General features: G+C 33.0%; 1 protein-coding gene across 4 annotated transcripts; it reads left to right on the top strand.

Moving 5' to 3' along the window:
* The first annotated feature begins 117 nt into the window (after positions 1 to 117).
* LOC120778833 (ATP-dependent RNA helicase dbp4-like) lies at positions 118 to 17,503 on the top strand. 4 transcript variants are annotated; one of them, XM_040110844.1, is made up of 6 exons: positions 118 to 188; positions 7,577 to 7,690; positions 16,446 to 16,582; positions 16,646 to 16,723; positions 16,783 to 17,036; positions 17,156 to 17,503. In XM_040110844.1, the coding sequence occupies exons 2-6, from the start codon at positions 7,578 to 7,580 to the stop codon at positions 17,396 to 17,398; spliced, it is 825 nt and encodes a 274-aa protein (XP_039966778.1). In that variant the 5' UTR covers positions 118 to 188; position 7,577; the 3' UTR covers positions 17,399 to 17,503. The 4 variants fall into 4 exon arrangements, with proteins under 4 accessions (XP_039966778.1, XP_039966781.1, XP_039966779.1 ...); XM_040110847.1 differs by lacking the exon at positions 118 to 188 and adding an exon at positions 217 to 311; XM_040110845.1 differs by lacking the exon at positions 118 to 188 and adding an exon at positions 225 to 359.
* The last annotated feature ends 544 nt before the right edge of the window (positions 17,504 to 18,047 follow it).

Genomic DNA, 18,047 nt, shown 5'->3' with positions numbered 1-18,047 from the left:
GTTTAAGTGTACAAATTTTTACATATATACAACTATGTATGTATGAGATGTGAAATGTGTGATTAATAAGAGTACGTTGTGATCTATTTTTGAAAGTTCTTCTCAGCTATTCGAAACATATTGTATTGTATTTTTAAAATTAGTGTGTGATAAGTAACAGAAGAACTGTGAGGTGCAAATATTTTCAAGTAAGTTTAAACGCTGCATGCTTGTTTGGTGAAAAAAAGAAAACGCTTCAATTCAAAGTAGAAAAACTACACGATTTTTAAAAAGTGTTTTTTAGTTTTGGAGTTTACAAGCTTTAACAAACGGTGTGCATCCACTTCGATTAAGTATTTTAAAGGAATTTATCTAGCAAGGTGTTTATTTAATATTATTATATAATTGTGAATTCGAAATTCTAAGTATTGTTTATAATTTAAATGAAGACATTGTAAAAGAGATTATTTCTATTGCTTTAAGTGAAAGAACACATATTTACATATGAAAATGCTTGTGTTTACTACTTTTTTTGAAAATGTTGGAATAAAATATTTACGAGATTGGAAAAAAGAAATGAATAAAGTAATTAAAATTATTTAGGAAATTAAAATTCAATTTATTTTTCCTTGATTACGTACATGCCATATTTAGTGACTTCTCAAAAAAAAAAAAAGAAATTTTGCTTTATTTTAGTAACAAAAATATTTTAACCGAGCTTTTGCTTGCATTTTCGTGCTAATTAGCACTCAGCAATGAAAAATTAAAAGAAAATTTAATTGTGTAAGAAACTAAATGAGTATTTTCAATTTTTCCAAATCATCACGGCGAATTCCGGTATTTAACGTCGAAGGTGAAGATTTCAAACCACTAGTCTATATACTATTGCAAACGAGGCAAGCGTACATTTCGAAATATGCACACTCTTATATATTTTTATGCACATATACTACAGATAAACACACCAAGGTACATATATGTTTTTATGACCTCATAGTCACGTTAATTAAAATCAAAATGGTGCATGGAATATTCAAATTTGTTTATATTTTGGCTGAAAGTTCTGATAAACAATTTTGAATATCGAGGGCGTTCCAATAAATTACTATGTACAGTATAGAATACCGGTTATGCACATGTATATGCTTACGGAAATAGGTTAGTCTAGATCTCTCAAACAAGCGTAAATTCGACAAATTTATTCTCGGAGTAAAGAAAAGAGAACTCTTCCATGCTTTTCTAAAAATGTCCTTAAATGTTTAAAAAATTTATATTAATATTTTTTTACAAAATGGTGAAAGTGTTTGTAGAAAGTCTATCTGAAACAAAATAAGAAACAGGATCCACATAAGACTTATATTTTTGTTTTATGTAAATTTTTCACAAACTAGTAAAATAGTCAAATGTGCATATATAATATTACTCTATCGACCGCGATTCATCACGGCTGTTATCTATATATGGTATGTACATACGTATATTTATTAGTCATTTCCGCTATTTTATTATATTAGCGATAATAAGCAGATTGACATTACGAATTTGCAAAAATCATTACCCACAATATAAATAATTAGGCACACAATAGCGTGCAACATATGTATGTATATGAACATACATACTACATATGAACCCAAGTGCTATCATATATACACATACAAATATGTATGTATGGTATGTGTATATAAAATATCATATTAGACTATAGTATTTTCGAAAAATGAGATGTTTTTTGAAACACAACCAACAATCATTTCTATTTTTATGCCCTTTTCATAAACGACAATAAGCAAGGCAAAATACAAAATAAAACCGTCTTTTAGCAACATATCTAGATGAATGTTCATATGTACATGTATGAATACGGATTCATGTTCAATGTACATTCTTATTAAATATACTTGTACCTGTACTAAGTAAAGTGTCAAGTGCGATTACGCATGCTACCATAAATGTGTATTCATTAGTGTTGTAGAAATTAACAATTATTAAGATTCCCGAAATGATAAAAAAATATAATACCGTTCTTTTGGAATAAGAGCCACTCTTTATTTGTACAAGCACAGGTTATGCAGCATCTATAAACTTGATCTACCATTTTGTAATGTCGATTGTAATTTACACATGTATATACATATGTATATAGTATGAAAATATTGCAACATGGCCAGGGCAGCCAAAAAATTTATCATGTGAAAATTCTTTTAATAAAAAATAACAGAAATATCGTATTCGGAAAACAAAACTATTCTAACTCAAAACTACATTAATAAAGAATAACAAAAATATTCATACTATAATAATCAATTATTAAAAAAGTTATTTGGAATCAATCTATTCTAGTGATCAAAACGGAAGTCGATGATTTAATAATTCCACACTAATCATAGAAATTTTGAAGACATCAAAGAAGACCTCCTTGAAAAGTTCCGACCGAATACTATAAACATTATTAGATCAAAGCCAGGGAATACCTACAGGTGCAAAGACTTGTAAGTTATATGAGGTCTAGGGCAAGTTTTCCCGCGATTTTTGTCCATATATATGATATAAAGACAACTGGAAGTTCTTTCTATTTGGTATATGGGGGCTAAAGAAATTATTGATCCGATTCAACCCTTTTTGAGATACAGGCATATTATTGTTAGAAACTGATTCTCTCCAAATTTTTAATTGACCAATATTTTCAATAAACAGTTCGCAATTTGAACTTTGATCCACATATTCGGTATCTGTAGGTTTAAGTAGTGGATGTGGTTATCACCCGACTTCGTCCACTTTTACAGTGTCGGGTGGAGCGTTCAAAAGAATTGTTATGAGTAGATTTGTATATTGTATCTTAAGAGGCTTGGCTGATATGCACATTAAACCTCTTAAAGGGCGGGGACACGCTCATTATTCCAAACCGTTTATTGCCTTTCATAGAATTTCGTTTAACGCCTCGCGTTTTGTGGGCATTGCATTGATCTAAATACGCCCATCTACGAACTCGTCCTCACTTTTTTGCCAAGCAACACGTGTACCACATTTTATAACGATATTTAAATTTTTACTCAAGGTATCGCTTAGACAGACGGTCAGACGTACCAACCGACAGACAGACAGTCACTCGGATTTCAAATTGTATCATGCTCCTGATCACTTATATATACACGTATATATAACCCTATATTTATCTCGATTATTTTAAGGTAATACAATCAACCGTAAGGTGAACAAAACTATTACGAGTATACTCTGTAGCAACATGTTGCATTCATTGGTGTTAAAGGGGCACACTTTATATGACGGCATAACAAAGGTTTTTATGCTCTTACATGTGATATAAAGTTTGATATAGGCTTATTTATATATATAGTAAGCTATCAGGATGATAAAACGAGTTGAAATCCGAGTTACAGTTTGTACGTCCGTCCGTCTGACTGTTTGTGCAAGCAATAACTTGAGTAAAGATTGAGCCGCAATGAAACTTGGTATCAGGGTTCCTCGACACAAAAATTAAGGACGAATTCTTAGATGGGCGTGATCGGACCACTGCCAAGCCCACAAGAGGCCATTAATCAAAAACCTGTAAATTGCCTTAACTAAGACGAAAAATAAGATACAAAATGTTACATATTTGGGTGAAAAATTTGTTTAAAAGTAGGTATGGACTCGCCCCTAATAGGTTTATTGTATATATCTCCAAAACCTTTTAAGCTATAGCACCCAAATTTGCACGGGCATATCGTTTCAACACCTCTTGCGACAGCAGGACAAAAAGTGATATCGGATAATAATAACGCCCGCTCTCCATAAAACGATTTTGGTAAAAACTATTAAAATATCGAGAGTGCTTTATAGCAGCAGGACTCAAAATTGGGCAATAGGCCCAATTGGCACCGCCCATATTTAGGTTAAAATCCATACATCGGGACCTAATTTACCGATTTTAATCAAATTCGGCACATTATACTATCCTGACATTCCTTCATTATAGTGTGAAAATGGAAATCAGACGACAAACATCCCTTCTTCCCATATAACATAATTTTAAGTTATATCTGATTCTTTCACTTTCTATTATGGAAATCAATTACCACTCAATGTATCGGGTAAAACTTTGCTCGAATAGTGTGCTTAAAGTAGGCCACCTTACGACCAAAATTTGCCTAATTCGGTGAGAAATATTATTAAAAGAATTGTTTCCTCTTAATAGTAAGTCTGTATGTCAAAAATGGGTTGACTCTGATGAACATTTCTATTAGCCCACATATACCTAATAGAAAGATTTTCGAATTTCCTGACTTATAACCCATACATCGGTCAATATGTCAGTTATCTTCATTAAAATGAGTGAGCGTGTTTTTCTCCTAACGATGCATCTAAAATGGGGTGAAAACTTGCCCTACCATCCATATACCTAATATCAGGTTTTTCAAACATCCGGTTGCTTTTACTCTTTATATGTGACCTGGTCTACGAAAAGGGAGCTAACGTGCGAAAACTAGTTTTCTGGGAAACGGCATAAACGGCATAAACAACTCGTTTCGTCAGTTTCTCGTTATCTCATTTTTTTTTGACACCTAAGCCCCCTTTCCGTAGACCAAGTCACATATATTGTTGATGGTATGTGAGATATCTTAATGAAACTCAAAGAGCATCTGCTTCTGTCAATAATATGTAGCAACGCCAAAAATAGATGAAATTAGTTAATCTCCCCTATACATAAAACTAGATTTTCAAACTTCAGAATGGTGTTATAACTGAAAGTATATTATTGGATATTCTTTACTTTAATAGCGAAAATATGTAACTTTAGGATGAATGGAAAGGCGCCTTTGATGGTACATAATTCGCTTACGATTTCAAAATGAATGTTTAATTATTTCGCAACATATTTTATTTTAAAGTTTTGATAGCACCAGAAGGCAAATTTACAAGTTGCTTTAAAATGTTCAGTTACATCCGAAATTAGCCCTGCGAATTCGCCTACAACCATCCCTACTTGTCATATGAAAGAATTTTAAATATCACCTGATTCATTCATTTTCCAGTATACATATTAAGAACCAATCAATATATCCGGATAAAACTTTGTACGAATTTTGGATACAACACAAGGATAAAACTACATGCACTTTTAGAAGGCTTTTTTCCAGTTTCTCTCAGTTTTCTGGTCTCAGCGATTACATAAAACTGTAACCTCGTTGTATGTTTCTATACTGTTTCGCTGACCATTTTGATATGAAGATCGCGGTGCAGATCACGAGCATTTAAAATGTTTCTCAATACGTTTTTTTGGAATCTTTCCACAGTTTTGATATATAATACAAGTATATCAGTGAAGCCCATCCCCAAAGTTGAATTCCGTATGTGTCAAGGTTTTATTAAGATTTTACTTTATGCAGTTAACGGAGAATTGTTCCCGATTAGCCTGCTTATTTTGTTATATTTAAAGCTGAGCTCTGCAATTTGTGTGGGTGCTGAGATGGAGTACAGGATTACTTAATTTCGAATATTTAAAGGAATATGTGTAACACTTTTTTAATGCAGTTTACGTGAATTGATTTCGTTTAAGGCTTTGCACTTTTTCTGTGTCAATTCCACTATGTGGTTAATTGAAGTTTGCATTCTGCTGGACGATTCAACTTAATTTTTACCGGTAATATTAATGCAGATATAATCGGCAAATCTGGCAATTTTGCTGGTTATCACTAGTAAACAAGATACATATATAGGAGTGGTCCTGGGACACTTCCTTGAAGTACACCTGTTAAAACGCCTGTGCAGATGTTCCTATTCTCTATTGCATCTTCTTTTTTGCTTGGTATGTAGTTGGTCGGGTCGGGTGTGGGATGATGAGATCTATATCTAAATTGATTTATTGGTATAGGCAACAATGACATTGAACGATATGACGATGATTCATATGCGCGCTTCCCAAGTTTTTTAATCTTAGTAATTTCGTATACCTTTTATGCCATTTTAACCTTTGTTAGTGCTTTACGCCATGGATTTTTTACTATATTGAAAGTTATCAATTCGAAGCAGGAGCCTTTTTAGGTCTTATTCTAGTTTTTATGAAGTTCTTTATATGTTGTTGGTGGAATTTCATTGAGATAACTTAAATCTTGGCCGATATATTCAGTATAAAGTAACCTAGAAGTTCGAAAATATTAATATTAAGTATATGGGGGCTCAGTTGTAATTTAGAAGAAATATACATTAAACTTATTAGAGATCGGGGCCACGCCCACTTTTTCAAAATCTTTGTGATCCCCTGTGCCAAATTACAATTTTATATCTTAATTTAGTGCATAGTTATGTCACTTTATATGTCGATTTGTGGATGTGGCAGTGGTACTGAGAGACCCGCATACCAATTTTCATCAAAATATCTTAATTTTTACTCAAGTTACAGCTTGCATCAGCCATGATCATTTATATAATGAGTAGATCCCGCCTTGTTGAGAATTTCGCAAGAAATTGTATATAACTTTTCAAATTCTTCCAATTTTTTCGACATTTCAATTATTGAAACAATTCGATATTGTTTTTTCTTCAATCTATAGAATTATATTAAAACAATATTAATGAAAAAAGATCACAAGCCCCGAAGAAAAATGCAAAACAAATTGCTTGTGCTAACCAGAATACGCAAAAATTAAGAACACTTATCGACTAAGAACAATAAATACAAAAAGCTTTATAACGGTAAGTTCTTATCCCATGAGAAAATAATAAAGTGGCTGAAAATTAATGACAAAAAATTATACGCAATTGGTTTAGGCTGATGAAGGTGTGCTAACCTGGTGACGCACAGTGTATGCTATGTAATAAAGAGTTTATGTTATTTACTTTTTTTTACCACATATATATTTAAATTTATATGAACATATGATAAATGTTTAGAAAATCATATTAAGTCATAAAAAACGAGAACTTGTTTGTATATTGCTTTCATTTCGAACCTGATAAGCGCTTTATTATTATATAGGCATCATATGTTTCGTGCATTAGCAAATGTGTCCCATAAATTCAAAATAATTCATAAAGGTATATACTATATATTATACTTGTGTTCATGTACAATATTTAGAGCACAAGCAAAGTTGCTTAGCGTATTTTAATTACCTCAAAGGTTATAACTCATATTACTAATTTATGGCCATTAAGCAATGTGCTAATAAAGTCTCACCTAACGGTTGTACGTATCACCTAAAACTAAGAAAGATAGATGTAGATACTTGTACATATATATATATATTATATGTACATACATATGTACAAGAACATATATTTTTTGGGGACTTTTTCAATCGTTTCTATGTAAATTTCATTTCTACCAGTTAAAAAATCTTCGATTATGATATATTGAATTTCCAAAGTATGATATTGGGCAAATTAAAATTATCAAAATTTATTTTTCGTATTTATTCTAAATTAATGCAAACCTTGTTCATAAAATGTATTTTTCGCATCATTGCATACAAAATAATTAGCATCCGAAGAAATTTTATACGATTTAAGAATTCTTTTTTACTCATGTTAAATAAATAAGAAATTTGAGAATAGTTTAAAATGAAATAATCATCATTTATAAATGTTCTTTCAGAATGTCTAGTTATCGCCCAAGAAGAACACGCATTTATGGCGCCAATTACGATATGGGGGAAAGCTCTTATAAAAAGTTGCTGGAAAGCTTAGATAATAAAAGAGGCATCGGCAGGTAAACTTTTACTTAAAAAATTATTAGAATAAAATTAATATAAAGTACTACAATTATTGTATCAATAGATTATAAAAAAAAATTATAAATCTAAAAACAACAAGTAAGAAAGAGCTAAGATTTTTTTAAAGCGATTTTATTAGCTTCACCTATATACAATTAGGGTTTTCACAAGTCTCATAAAGTTATAAGTTATAACGAATCGAAAACATAGCATTGAGAATTGTACATGTGTAAACTTATTTTTGTATGAAATCCAACAACAATTTTTTTAAACAAGTGTAAAAATTTATAATTTTACGATTTTACGATGGTTTACAACGGGTTGTGAGTACCCCAAATGTATACATACACCATGTATATTTACATGTTTGTCAATTTTTCCAGTCCATCTGTAACTTGAGTAAAAGTTGAGATATCCCGATGAAACTTGATACACGTATTCCATGCCTCATAAGATGTGTCAGTATTGGAGTTGGGCGTCATCGGACAACTGCCACTCCCACAAAACGGCATTAATCGAAAAGATGTTAAGTTCCATTGTTAAGCGCTAAACTAATGTACATATGTATCTTCTAAGCCGCTAACTCAACAAAACTTGCTAAGAAGAAGTCGTTTTAGAATTCGCTCATACACACTCTCTATATCGGTTATGCTTGAAACTACGAAAACTCGAAAACTTCCTGAATTAATTCGGCACAGGCACTAAACTTCATAACTCATGTAGATGGTGTGGAAAACCTTTATAGGAACAGGTGTAAAAACTGGACAAAAGGCATGTCACCACTCCCCTTTGGGTGATATCATATACCTACTACTATCATACATTGTGAATATGTACGAAATCGGACAATAACTACTTATACTTTCTATATAATGCAACTTTAAATTGCATCGAATATTCTTTCACTGCCCGTATACAAATCAAACACCAATGAATATATCGGTCTATAATTTTGCACAAATAAAACTCTTTAGGCATTTAATCTTATGCCCAAAAATTATAGAAATCGTGCTATAATTTTTCAAAAACAGATATATTACAATTTAAGTATTATTAACTTCACCAGTATGTATGTATATATGTTTGCATGTTTGTATGTTTGTAATTGTTTTCAATCGCACTGAAACTGAAGGACACTGACAAAAGAATCAACAGTTTGATAGATGCAAACAGCACGGACTGTTCCACCGTGGTCGGTCATGTATGGAATACCGAGCAAAAATACTTCCACTGCCTATATACATATATATATAGTGAAACTTTTGTCAAAGTTTTATAAATTTTCTCCCGTTTCCCCCTCTGCCACCCCCCGTTGGTAACGAATTTGAATAAATTATATTAAATTAAAGAAATTGATAAGCGAAAAAAGGATTTTTTTAATATTATTCAACTAAATCAAAAAGTGATTTTAATAGTATAGTTTTCTTTGACTGGTAATGAAAGAATCGAAGCTCAAAAGCAATCGATAAATCTTAACGTCCTTATTGCTTGACTCAGCAGGTTCTTCTGAGAGCTCTCCGATTGAAACTAGTGCATATTTTGAAATTAATTACCAATAATAGGTAATTAGAGGACTCATTGCGTTCATTAAATACATTCTGTCGCAGTGTGGTCCAATGATTTTTTGATCTCAACTCCATCATCAGATTCTGAGACCTTTATTTGCTCAGGATAACTGTTTTTCCTTTAAAATGTTATCATAGCAGGTAGTTTTTTGTTAACGAAGCTTCTAATAAGTAGATACTGATGCTTTATTAAATTTGCTTCGGTGATAAGTGATACTATTTCACACATTTTCTAAACACCACAATTCAAAAACATATAGGCGTGAAAGTTTACACCGATATGATATGCCTAAATAAAAGTACGTATAAAACAAACCTTTGATAAAAATGAGAAAATGATAAAATGAAAACCAAAGCTTGAGTACATATGATGAAAAAAAACATAAAAAACAATAATATATTCACGAATATACATACATACATACTATATATATAAAGAAAGAAAAAGAAGCACTTATAAAACTATAGTATTAAAACAATAAAATATCTATATACATACATATATATAAGAAAGTCGTATTAGTTACACCATTTATAACTCAAGAACGGCTTAACCGATTTGGCTGAAAATTGGTTGGGAGGAAGCTCAGAACCAGGGTAAGGACATAGGATGCTTTTCATCTCTTTATCTTAGAATCAATTACAATTCATAAATACAAAAATTATATTTCAAATCATAAGCATTTGTTAAAAATTCATGTCAGAAGCATTTGAAAATTTTAGTAATTCACAAATAGAGAGAAATAAGTAAACATTTTCATATCTATACATGCTTGGCATATGGGCAAATAGTTTCATCACATTTATTTAATATCACAACAAAAATTGGGATTGACTGTCATAATATGCTGTCCGCTATGCTGACTGTCGATTAGACTCGGTTGATTTCTCTGAGGCACAGCCCAAATTCGACAGTATTTCTCTACCAAAAAGCAATGCTTTATTAACACACGAAATGCTTTTTGACTCATGTTTTTGTAAACTAACACAAGTTGCTATATCTCCTTAACAAATAGTTATAATCTAAATAATAGAAATCATATATGTACATATGTAGGTGGTATTAGTAGTACTATCTATGTATCAGCCACAGTGAAAAGTGGACGGGTCCTCTAGTTATTATATAATAATCTCTTTGTTATATAACATATACCTTTAGATTTATGGCGATTAAACACGATTTTATATTGCAATTTAATTTATTATAAGAGATAATTTTTAAGCTATTTTCACTCCACAGTCTGCGTGTTTCTATTGTCTCACTTCTTTTGGTTTTCGTAGCGCGTATGAATGGGATAGAGCAAAAATGTATTTACCGTTAGTTTTATTGATTTTTTAAGAAATATCTATACAAAAAGTGGTAAATATCAAACTTTTATTTTATTATTTTTGGCCTATGAAATCGACTAGTGTGTGTCCATCGAACTTAAAAAATGGTGCTAAAACCATACAGCTATAGCATTAACTTTCCATGGTGTCATTACAATAACAAATTGACTCAAACACATTTTTAACACTAGAACTACCACACTTTTGTTGAAGCTATTTCTACCAAAACCAGTCAAAATGACTGGTCTTTAAAATATACGTAATATTAAAGTTTATAAAATAGTTTATTTGTTTATTACAAGATTGGTTGCTTACAAAAGGAATTTTGTGCTGTGTAGTACGTGGGGCAATGATCCCTAAATGAATATTCTTACATTTCATCACTTAAACAATAATAATAATAAAGAAAATATGATTCGGTTTAAAAAGATTAAATAAATTCTCATATTAAATTTAAGTTAATTTTATAGTATAAGGTAAATTATTTGGTATATTAATAATTTGTCACATTTTCTACAAACATAGATTTTCTTTTGAGTGCATTTTCCGCATACAAAATTTTTACAGATATTACAAATGGTGCTAGTTTTATTATTATTACAGTACCCAATTTGACACCATTTGCGTGAACAAAGTAAGGTCTTTGAAGTTGTAGGTACAATAGTTTATCGTGATTCCATTCCTGGTTTAACATTTTTCTCGGTATTTTCTATGGCAAGTTCATCTGCTAATTGAAAAAGAAAATCTTTTCTGGATATCTTTTCACCTGTTGTTTCTCTATGTATGTAGATATATAAGATCCAGGCATTTATGCCCGCTAAGTCTAAAATATTAAAAAATACTTGGAGTGGCCATCTTCTTGATATTTCTTTGCCATTTGGTCTGTAGCATCTACGCCAAAGTTAGTTTTATATAATATAAAACTCAACTGTTTCAGGTAATAGCTTGTTACTTTTATGAACTCTGACGGATTTATGTTTCGAACTCAATATAAAAACTTTTTTTTCAGCTTACTTTTGTAGATTGTAAGAACGCACCCACTTGATTTTGTTTTTGTTGTTTTACAAATTTAAGGCATTTCCCTTTTGTTTCCGCGTATAGTGCCAACCAAGGAGCGGGTTCTGAACACTCGGATATCCTCACAAGCTTCGACTGCATACCGGATCATCTGGATCATGGAGTCGCCATATCGAACTCCGGTGGCTCCTTCTCTGCACATATACCGACGAGGGAGGTTTGGCAGGGAAGAAGCCGTTGGAAGAGAGGGGCAGTAAGCTTCTTTACGGATGGGTCAAAGGTTGCACCCATCAAGGTAGCAGCAGATATGCTGCTCAGTAGAGCGTCTAACTTCAGGGAGGTGACCATTCACTCGGATAGCAGAGCGGCGATTCTAACCTTGAACTCATTCACAGTGCGTTCAGGGCTGGTCGAAGAGTGTCTGGCGTCACTGTCTCTGGCGGCGAGAGCTTTCATTATAAGACTTGTTTGGGTGCCGGGCCACAGCGGAATCGCGGGTAACTGCAAAGCTGATAAGCTAGCAAGGAAAGGCACCCTAGAATCACTATCGGTAGAATGGAAACAGGTAGGTGCTCCGGCATCCTCTTGTGTTCTACTACTAGATAGCTGGGCCTCGCGGCTGCTCGGTCAGCGATGGGCCAGCATTAGTACCTACGCGTTCGCAAAAGCCTTTTGGCCAAATATAGATCGAAAGAGATCTAGTGATCTCTTTGCCCTCAACAAGGCTAGCCTCTCATTAATGATGGGGCTCTTGACGGGCCATTGCCCCATTGGCATACACGCTGTAAGACTGGGAATCTTAACGGACGCCGCATGCAGAAGCTACTTGGAAGAAGATGCAGTAGAAACTAGCCAGCACTTCTTTCTTGACTGCCCTGCTTTTGGGAGATCAAGACTGAGGCACGGGGGCACATACCTTCAGACATCCCACCGATCTGGCGGGCATTGAAATTAAGCGCCTCTGTAAATTTGTATTGGATACCAAACGGTTTGCCGATCTCTAAGTTCGAAAACGGGAGTTCGAGTTTCAACGGCTTCACAAAGGACTACTTCTAGTCCATGTGCGATCTCCGATCAGCCGTCTTACCTAACCTAACCTATAGTGCCAACTAATGTTGTTGTTTTGGCTAACAATTTAGATGCCAGCGGTAAACTTGTGAAAAAGTTGTCGGTTGTTACATTTCCTACCTTCATAGTGAATGATTCGATAAGTTGTAGCACAACAGATTCACTTAGAGGCTGTGATCTTATTCGTGTCTCATCTTTTCCTAAATAAGGAAACCCATTCACAATATACTTAGTTTGAACATCAGATGGTTATCGGGTGAATCTGCATCTGGTTTTTGTTGACAAGAGTTGTTCGTCTATTGTAATATTTTGTCCTGGCTTGTAGCATTGCATACTATTTTTGATGAATCTATCCCATACTGCTGATACTAAAGCAAATTTATCGTTTTGAAGACGTTGACTTCTCTTATCAAAGTGAATAAACCTCAATATTTCCGTAAACCGTCTACTCATGGTGTTTGCAAAGAAGTTTGGTCCCCATTTTTCGTTCCATTGATATGAAACTTTTAAATTTTTTACTTCGTATGCTCCCCGTCCATATAAAACTCCAATGAAAGCTTTCAGTTTTGTTACTGTTAGGTTAAAAACTCGAGATGATTCTAATTCCGTGCAAGATCTTATATGTTCAAGCATACGATCGTCGATTACTAAAAAAATGCGCTACTTACTTGACTTTTCATAATATTTTTTTTTACATATCCTGTGGACCGGATACGTCTTTGAAGATATTATGAAGTGCTAATCTTCCAGGACAAGACCCTTTTTGTATTTTTCCCAACAAGTACCGTCCGCAGCAATTTCATTTTGATTATCTTGTCGTATACTTTCATTTTCATCTTCAGAACTAGAACGCACTTGCATACATCTTCTTTTACGATAATTCAAAATATTTTCAAATTCACTGTCACTTTCTGAGGAGTCATAAATATTTTCTTCGTCCAAAACCTCATTGTCACTATTTTCACTCTCAAAAATTTCTTCTTGGGTACCGCATACTTCATTTTCATTTTCTTGATCACTGTCATAGAGTTCATCATCTTCAATATCAGAGAATTCCATTGCTATATCGTTCAGATTTTCCAAAATTTCAGATATTTTCAAACGTTTTGTCATTTTCAGGGCTTATAAAACTAAAATCACAAGTAATGCTTACATAAAAATTATATCTGCAATACTATAATTTTCCTCACCTTATACTAATTGAAAAAAATGTCGCTTATTATAAATTACATATGTATATAACTATTCTATTATCATAACACATTCAACGTCTCCAGATCTAAATGAACGACTAAATATATTTTCGAAAATGTTGGCATGAATGCATTAGGTTTTGCATTAGAGTTACGACCGATCAAGATTTTTCCTGATAATTATCATCATCATTCTGAATGACACAAATGTCTAAGAAATTCTAAAAAGTTCTAAGAAACACTTTGTAGTTATACAAAACGAGTAATCTTGTTGATTCCTGATCGGTAAGCAAATCGAAGCATGATTTTACATTTCAACAGGACGCAGTCATTTTGACTGGTGCTGGTATAAGTACTAATGTTACGAAATTATTTTGTATTCGTTGAATAAGAGAAAAAATGCTATTTATAATACTATTTCTTAAGTTATCACTGGAAAAGTCAGACATTGTTGAGAGAAAAAATGTAACATGAAGGAGAAATTTTAAAACAATTCTCATTTAGACGGGTGTGGTAGTTCCAGTGTTAAAGGAAGTGAACACATCACGTGTAGTTAATAATACATATGGTTTAAAAGACTAAAAAACATAATTTTTATCACTAAAGAGTGAAAAATTAATGTACACTGGCCAAAAAAAGTATGCGACATATGCATATTTTTATGTATTTTTCCAATATTCCATAATATAAAGAAATAAAAACCCGATTAACAGTGTTTTTGAAAGCAATAATTTATTTATTTTGTATATTGATCAGTTTTATGATAATAAAAATTACAAAACTAAACAAAAAAGCACAAAAACTTAATTACTCCAAAAATAAAAGCAAAAAAAATATTCGACAATTCATGTAAAATCCAAGTTTGAAAACAAAAAATTACTTTTTAATACCGCGTAGCTCTTCCTTTACTTCGGACTACTTCTTTTAAACGTCTTGGTATTGATTCGACCAACTTTCTTGTTATGGATGGGTCTATATTGTACCACTCTTCCATTAGTATCTGTTCCATTTGGGTTTTGTTCGTAAAATGGTGCTGCCTCAGCTTTCTTTCTAAATGATCCCTTAGATGCTCTATGGGATTTAAATCTGGACTTTGAGCAGGAGTTTTAATTACTCCAGGGCAATTGTATAAAAGCCAAAGCTTTGTATTTAGTGCGGAATGCTTTGGGTCGTTATCTTGGTAAAACTGAAAAGTCGCTCCGATTCCGAGATTTTCTGCACTAGTTCGTAAGTTTCTCTCCAAAATGTCAATGTATTGCATGTGGTCCATGATTTGGCGAATTGGCTCCATATTTCCAACTCCTGCTGCCGACATACACCCCCAAATCATAACGCCTCCACCTCCGTGTTTCACAGTTGTCGCAGTATTTCGCTCTTCCAATTCTGTATTGGGTTTCCTGTACACAATAACTATACCATCACATCCAAAAAGATTGAATTTGCTCTCATCTGCAAATATCGCCTTATTCCGAAATTCGGCGGGCTTATTTGTGTACGGTTTTGCAAACCTTAATCTTTCCAATCTATTTTTTTTGGAGATATATGGCTTTTTGCGCGCAACTCTTCCTCTGTAGTCATTGATTTTCAAATAATTGCGAATGGTTTGGGGTGTCACATCTATATTTAGGTTTTCTTGAACAGTTTTGGAGAGAACCGTGGCATTTGTTTTTGGTTCTTTCTTGACCTGGCGAACCAACCAACGTTCGTCTGCTTTAGTTAAGGCTTTTGGGCGACCACACCTTGAATGATTTTCAACCGACTTTTTATCTTTCCATTTTTTTATAATATAATGGACAGTTGTTCGCGGCCTATCAACTAGTTCGGCTATTTTAGTTTCGGTTAATCCACTTTTAAAATGTATAACGATCAGATTTTTGATTTCCTCAGACACTTCTTTTTTTTTGCGATCCATATTTACCATTTCACTTATTTACTTTAAATACCGCTTCCAAATTGAATGCTGCATAACAATGTTAAAGAAAATATTCAAACCGATCGTAACTTTTACCGTTAATCATTGGAATTCGCTCTTCTGCGTAATTGACGAATATTTTTTTTGCTTTCATTTTCAGGATAATTTAGTTTTGGTGCGTTTCTGTTTAATTTTCTTGTTGTGATTATCACAAAACTCATCAACTTACAGACTATATAAATGTTTGCTTTAAAAAACACTGTTTTTTGGTTCTTTATGTGTTTATATAAATAAATATTTCAAAAATAAATAAAAAAATACATATGTCGAATACTTTCTTTGGCCAGTGTAGTTAAAAAAACGCACTTTCAAACCAAAAAGTGAAAAATAATTCTGAATATAAACTGACTATTGACTGAAAAATACTTGTATTATTTTGAGAAAAATGCGGGATGCTTTGTGCAATATTTTTCGGTTGACGAGTTTTTCCTCCACTTATTCACAATTTGCCAACTGCCGTCTAAGGTTACGCACTCTAGTCTAAATCAACACTTGCGACATAGATACTCCAAAATAATCCTGTAATTATCCTTAATCCACTGTTATTTTATTTCAAATCAAAAACTAGAAATTTTACTTTTTCATTTTATATGAATATCACCAATAGGAGCTCTGATTCACATGTCCCTTTGGCTCGTGAAACCAGCTTGCCACCAAAAGTGACCTTTTTACAAGATGAGGATGACTTTGATCGGGAGAAATATAGAGCCTCACTAAGAGCCAAACTGCAACTAGACGATGAGGGTAATTAAAGAATAAATAATTGACTGAAATTAGCTTATTTTACGAATTTTCCATCTACGTCAGATTCCGATGTTTTTGGCTCCACACTCAAACAATCTAAGTCGAGACTCACAGAAAGAAATAGATATCTGGAGAATGAGGGTAAGATACTGATTTTATTCAATTAAAATATATATTATAAAAAAATTCTTATATGTTAGATGAAGACATTTTGGGATCTACCTACAAGCCATTGAAATTCAAGGGGTTAGATGATTCCAATGCTGTAGAAACTTCGCTGAAATCATCATTGAAATATAGAGCTTCAGCAGAGCCCTTCGAATCGGCTTTGAAGTCCTTAAAATTGAATGGTACAGATGAGTCAGGATTCGGTGAAAGCATAAAACATAGAGCATTAAAAGCTGTCGAAAGAACCGGCAAAGCGAGGTCCATCTTGGACGACTTAGATGATCAGGTAAAGTAGTTATATTTTGTGAAATAAACTTCACTTAAAATTAAATAATTTATCTTATTTGTATATTTTGTTAATATTATATTACTATTTTAAAATTACTTATTAATTTCATTTTGTAGGAGGCTAGTTCATTCTCTACTAGACGTATTAAGATCAGAAGTGAGAACGTCATTATGGGTGATACCAGTACCACAACCGAAGCTTCCTCACGCATGAAAGCTACCAAAGCTCGTCTCGCTGATCTCGAATCGGAAATGTCCTCGATTAGTGAAAAACAAAGTGAGCGGGAAAGGCGTAAACATAATTTAAGAAAATTATTGAATGAAAGCGAATCTGATACCTTTAAGGCCATAGAAATGTAATTGTTGTAATATTGTGTTATACGAGTTCGTACCATAAAAAGAAGAGTTGCGGAAAATAAAGTGTTTAAATAAATGTTGAAAGTGGAATCTATAAATTAAAACAAAGTTTTAGTTTATATTTAATAAATATGAAAATGTCAAAGCTTGCTGCAGTATTTCTCTATGCATTTTTACACTGAAGAGGGTATATTAAGTTTGCATTAATGATCAGCGTGAGGAGCTGAATCGAATTAGCCATGTTCGTCTTTTTGTATATAAGGTGCGTTCCAAAGTCAACAGGACTTAAAAAACAGAACAAATGAATTTTTCGGCAAAATCAATTTACGGTCCAAAAGCATGTCGAAGGAGTGTTTTAGCTCGTTGGCCGGTATGGCCGCCAGTATGTCGGTGCAAGCCTTTTGAATGGCCTCTACATCTGCATAACGATTTTCTTTCATGGTCAAATGCATTTTTCCGAATAGGAAGAAGTCGCACGGTGCCATTCTGGTGAATATTGGGAGTGGTCAAAATGTGATTTTTGGTCAAATAATCTTCCTTCGAATGTTGGAGTCTGAGCAATTTTTGGTCGTCAGCCAATCTGTGCGGAACAAATCGTGCATACACCTCTCGTAAGCCCAAATGTTCGGTCAAAATGCGATAAATCGATGTT

Source organism: Bactrocera tryoni, chromosome 5 (assembly GCF_016617805.1).
Source record: "Bactrocera tryoni isolate S06 chromosome 5, CSIRO_BtryS06_freeze2, whole genome shotgun sequence".
Classification (NCBI taxonomy): Eukaryota; Metazoa; Arthropoda; class Insecta; order Diptera; family Tephritidae; genus Bactrocera; species Bactrocera tryoni.
This window is presented reverse-complemented; position numbering and strand designations above follow the sequence as displayed.

Excerpts from the sequence above, each read along its gene's own strand:
- LOC120778833 (XM_040110844.1), top strand. The coding sequence starts at position 7,578 with ATGTCTAGTTATCGCCCAAGAAGAACACGCATTTATGGCGCCAATTAC. Across the intron at positions 16,724-16,782 it reads TAGATATCTGGAGAATGAGG|ATGAAGACATTTTGGGATCT; the intron begins GTAAGATACTGA and ends CTTATATGTTAG. Across the intron at positions 17,037-17,155 it reads TGGACGACTTAGATGATCAG|GAGGCTAGTTCATTCTCTAC; the intron begins GTAAAGTAGTTA and ends TTCATTTTGTAG.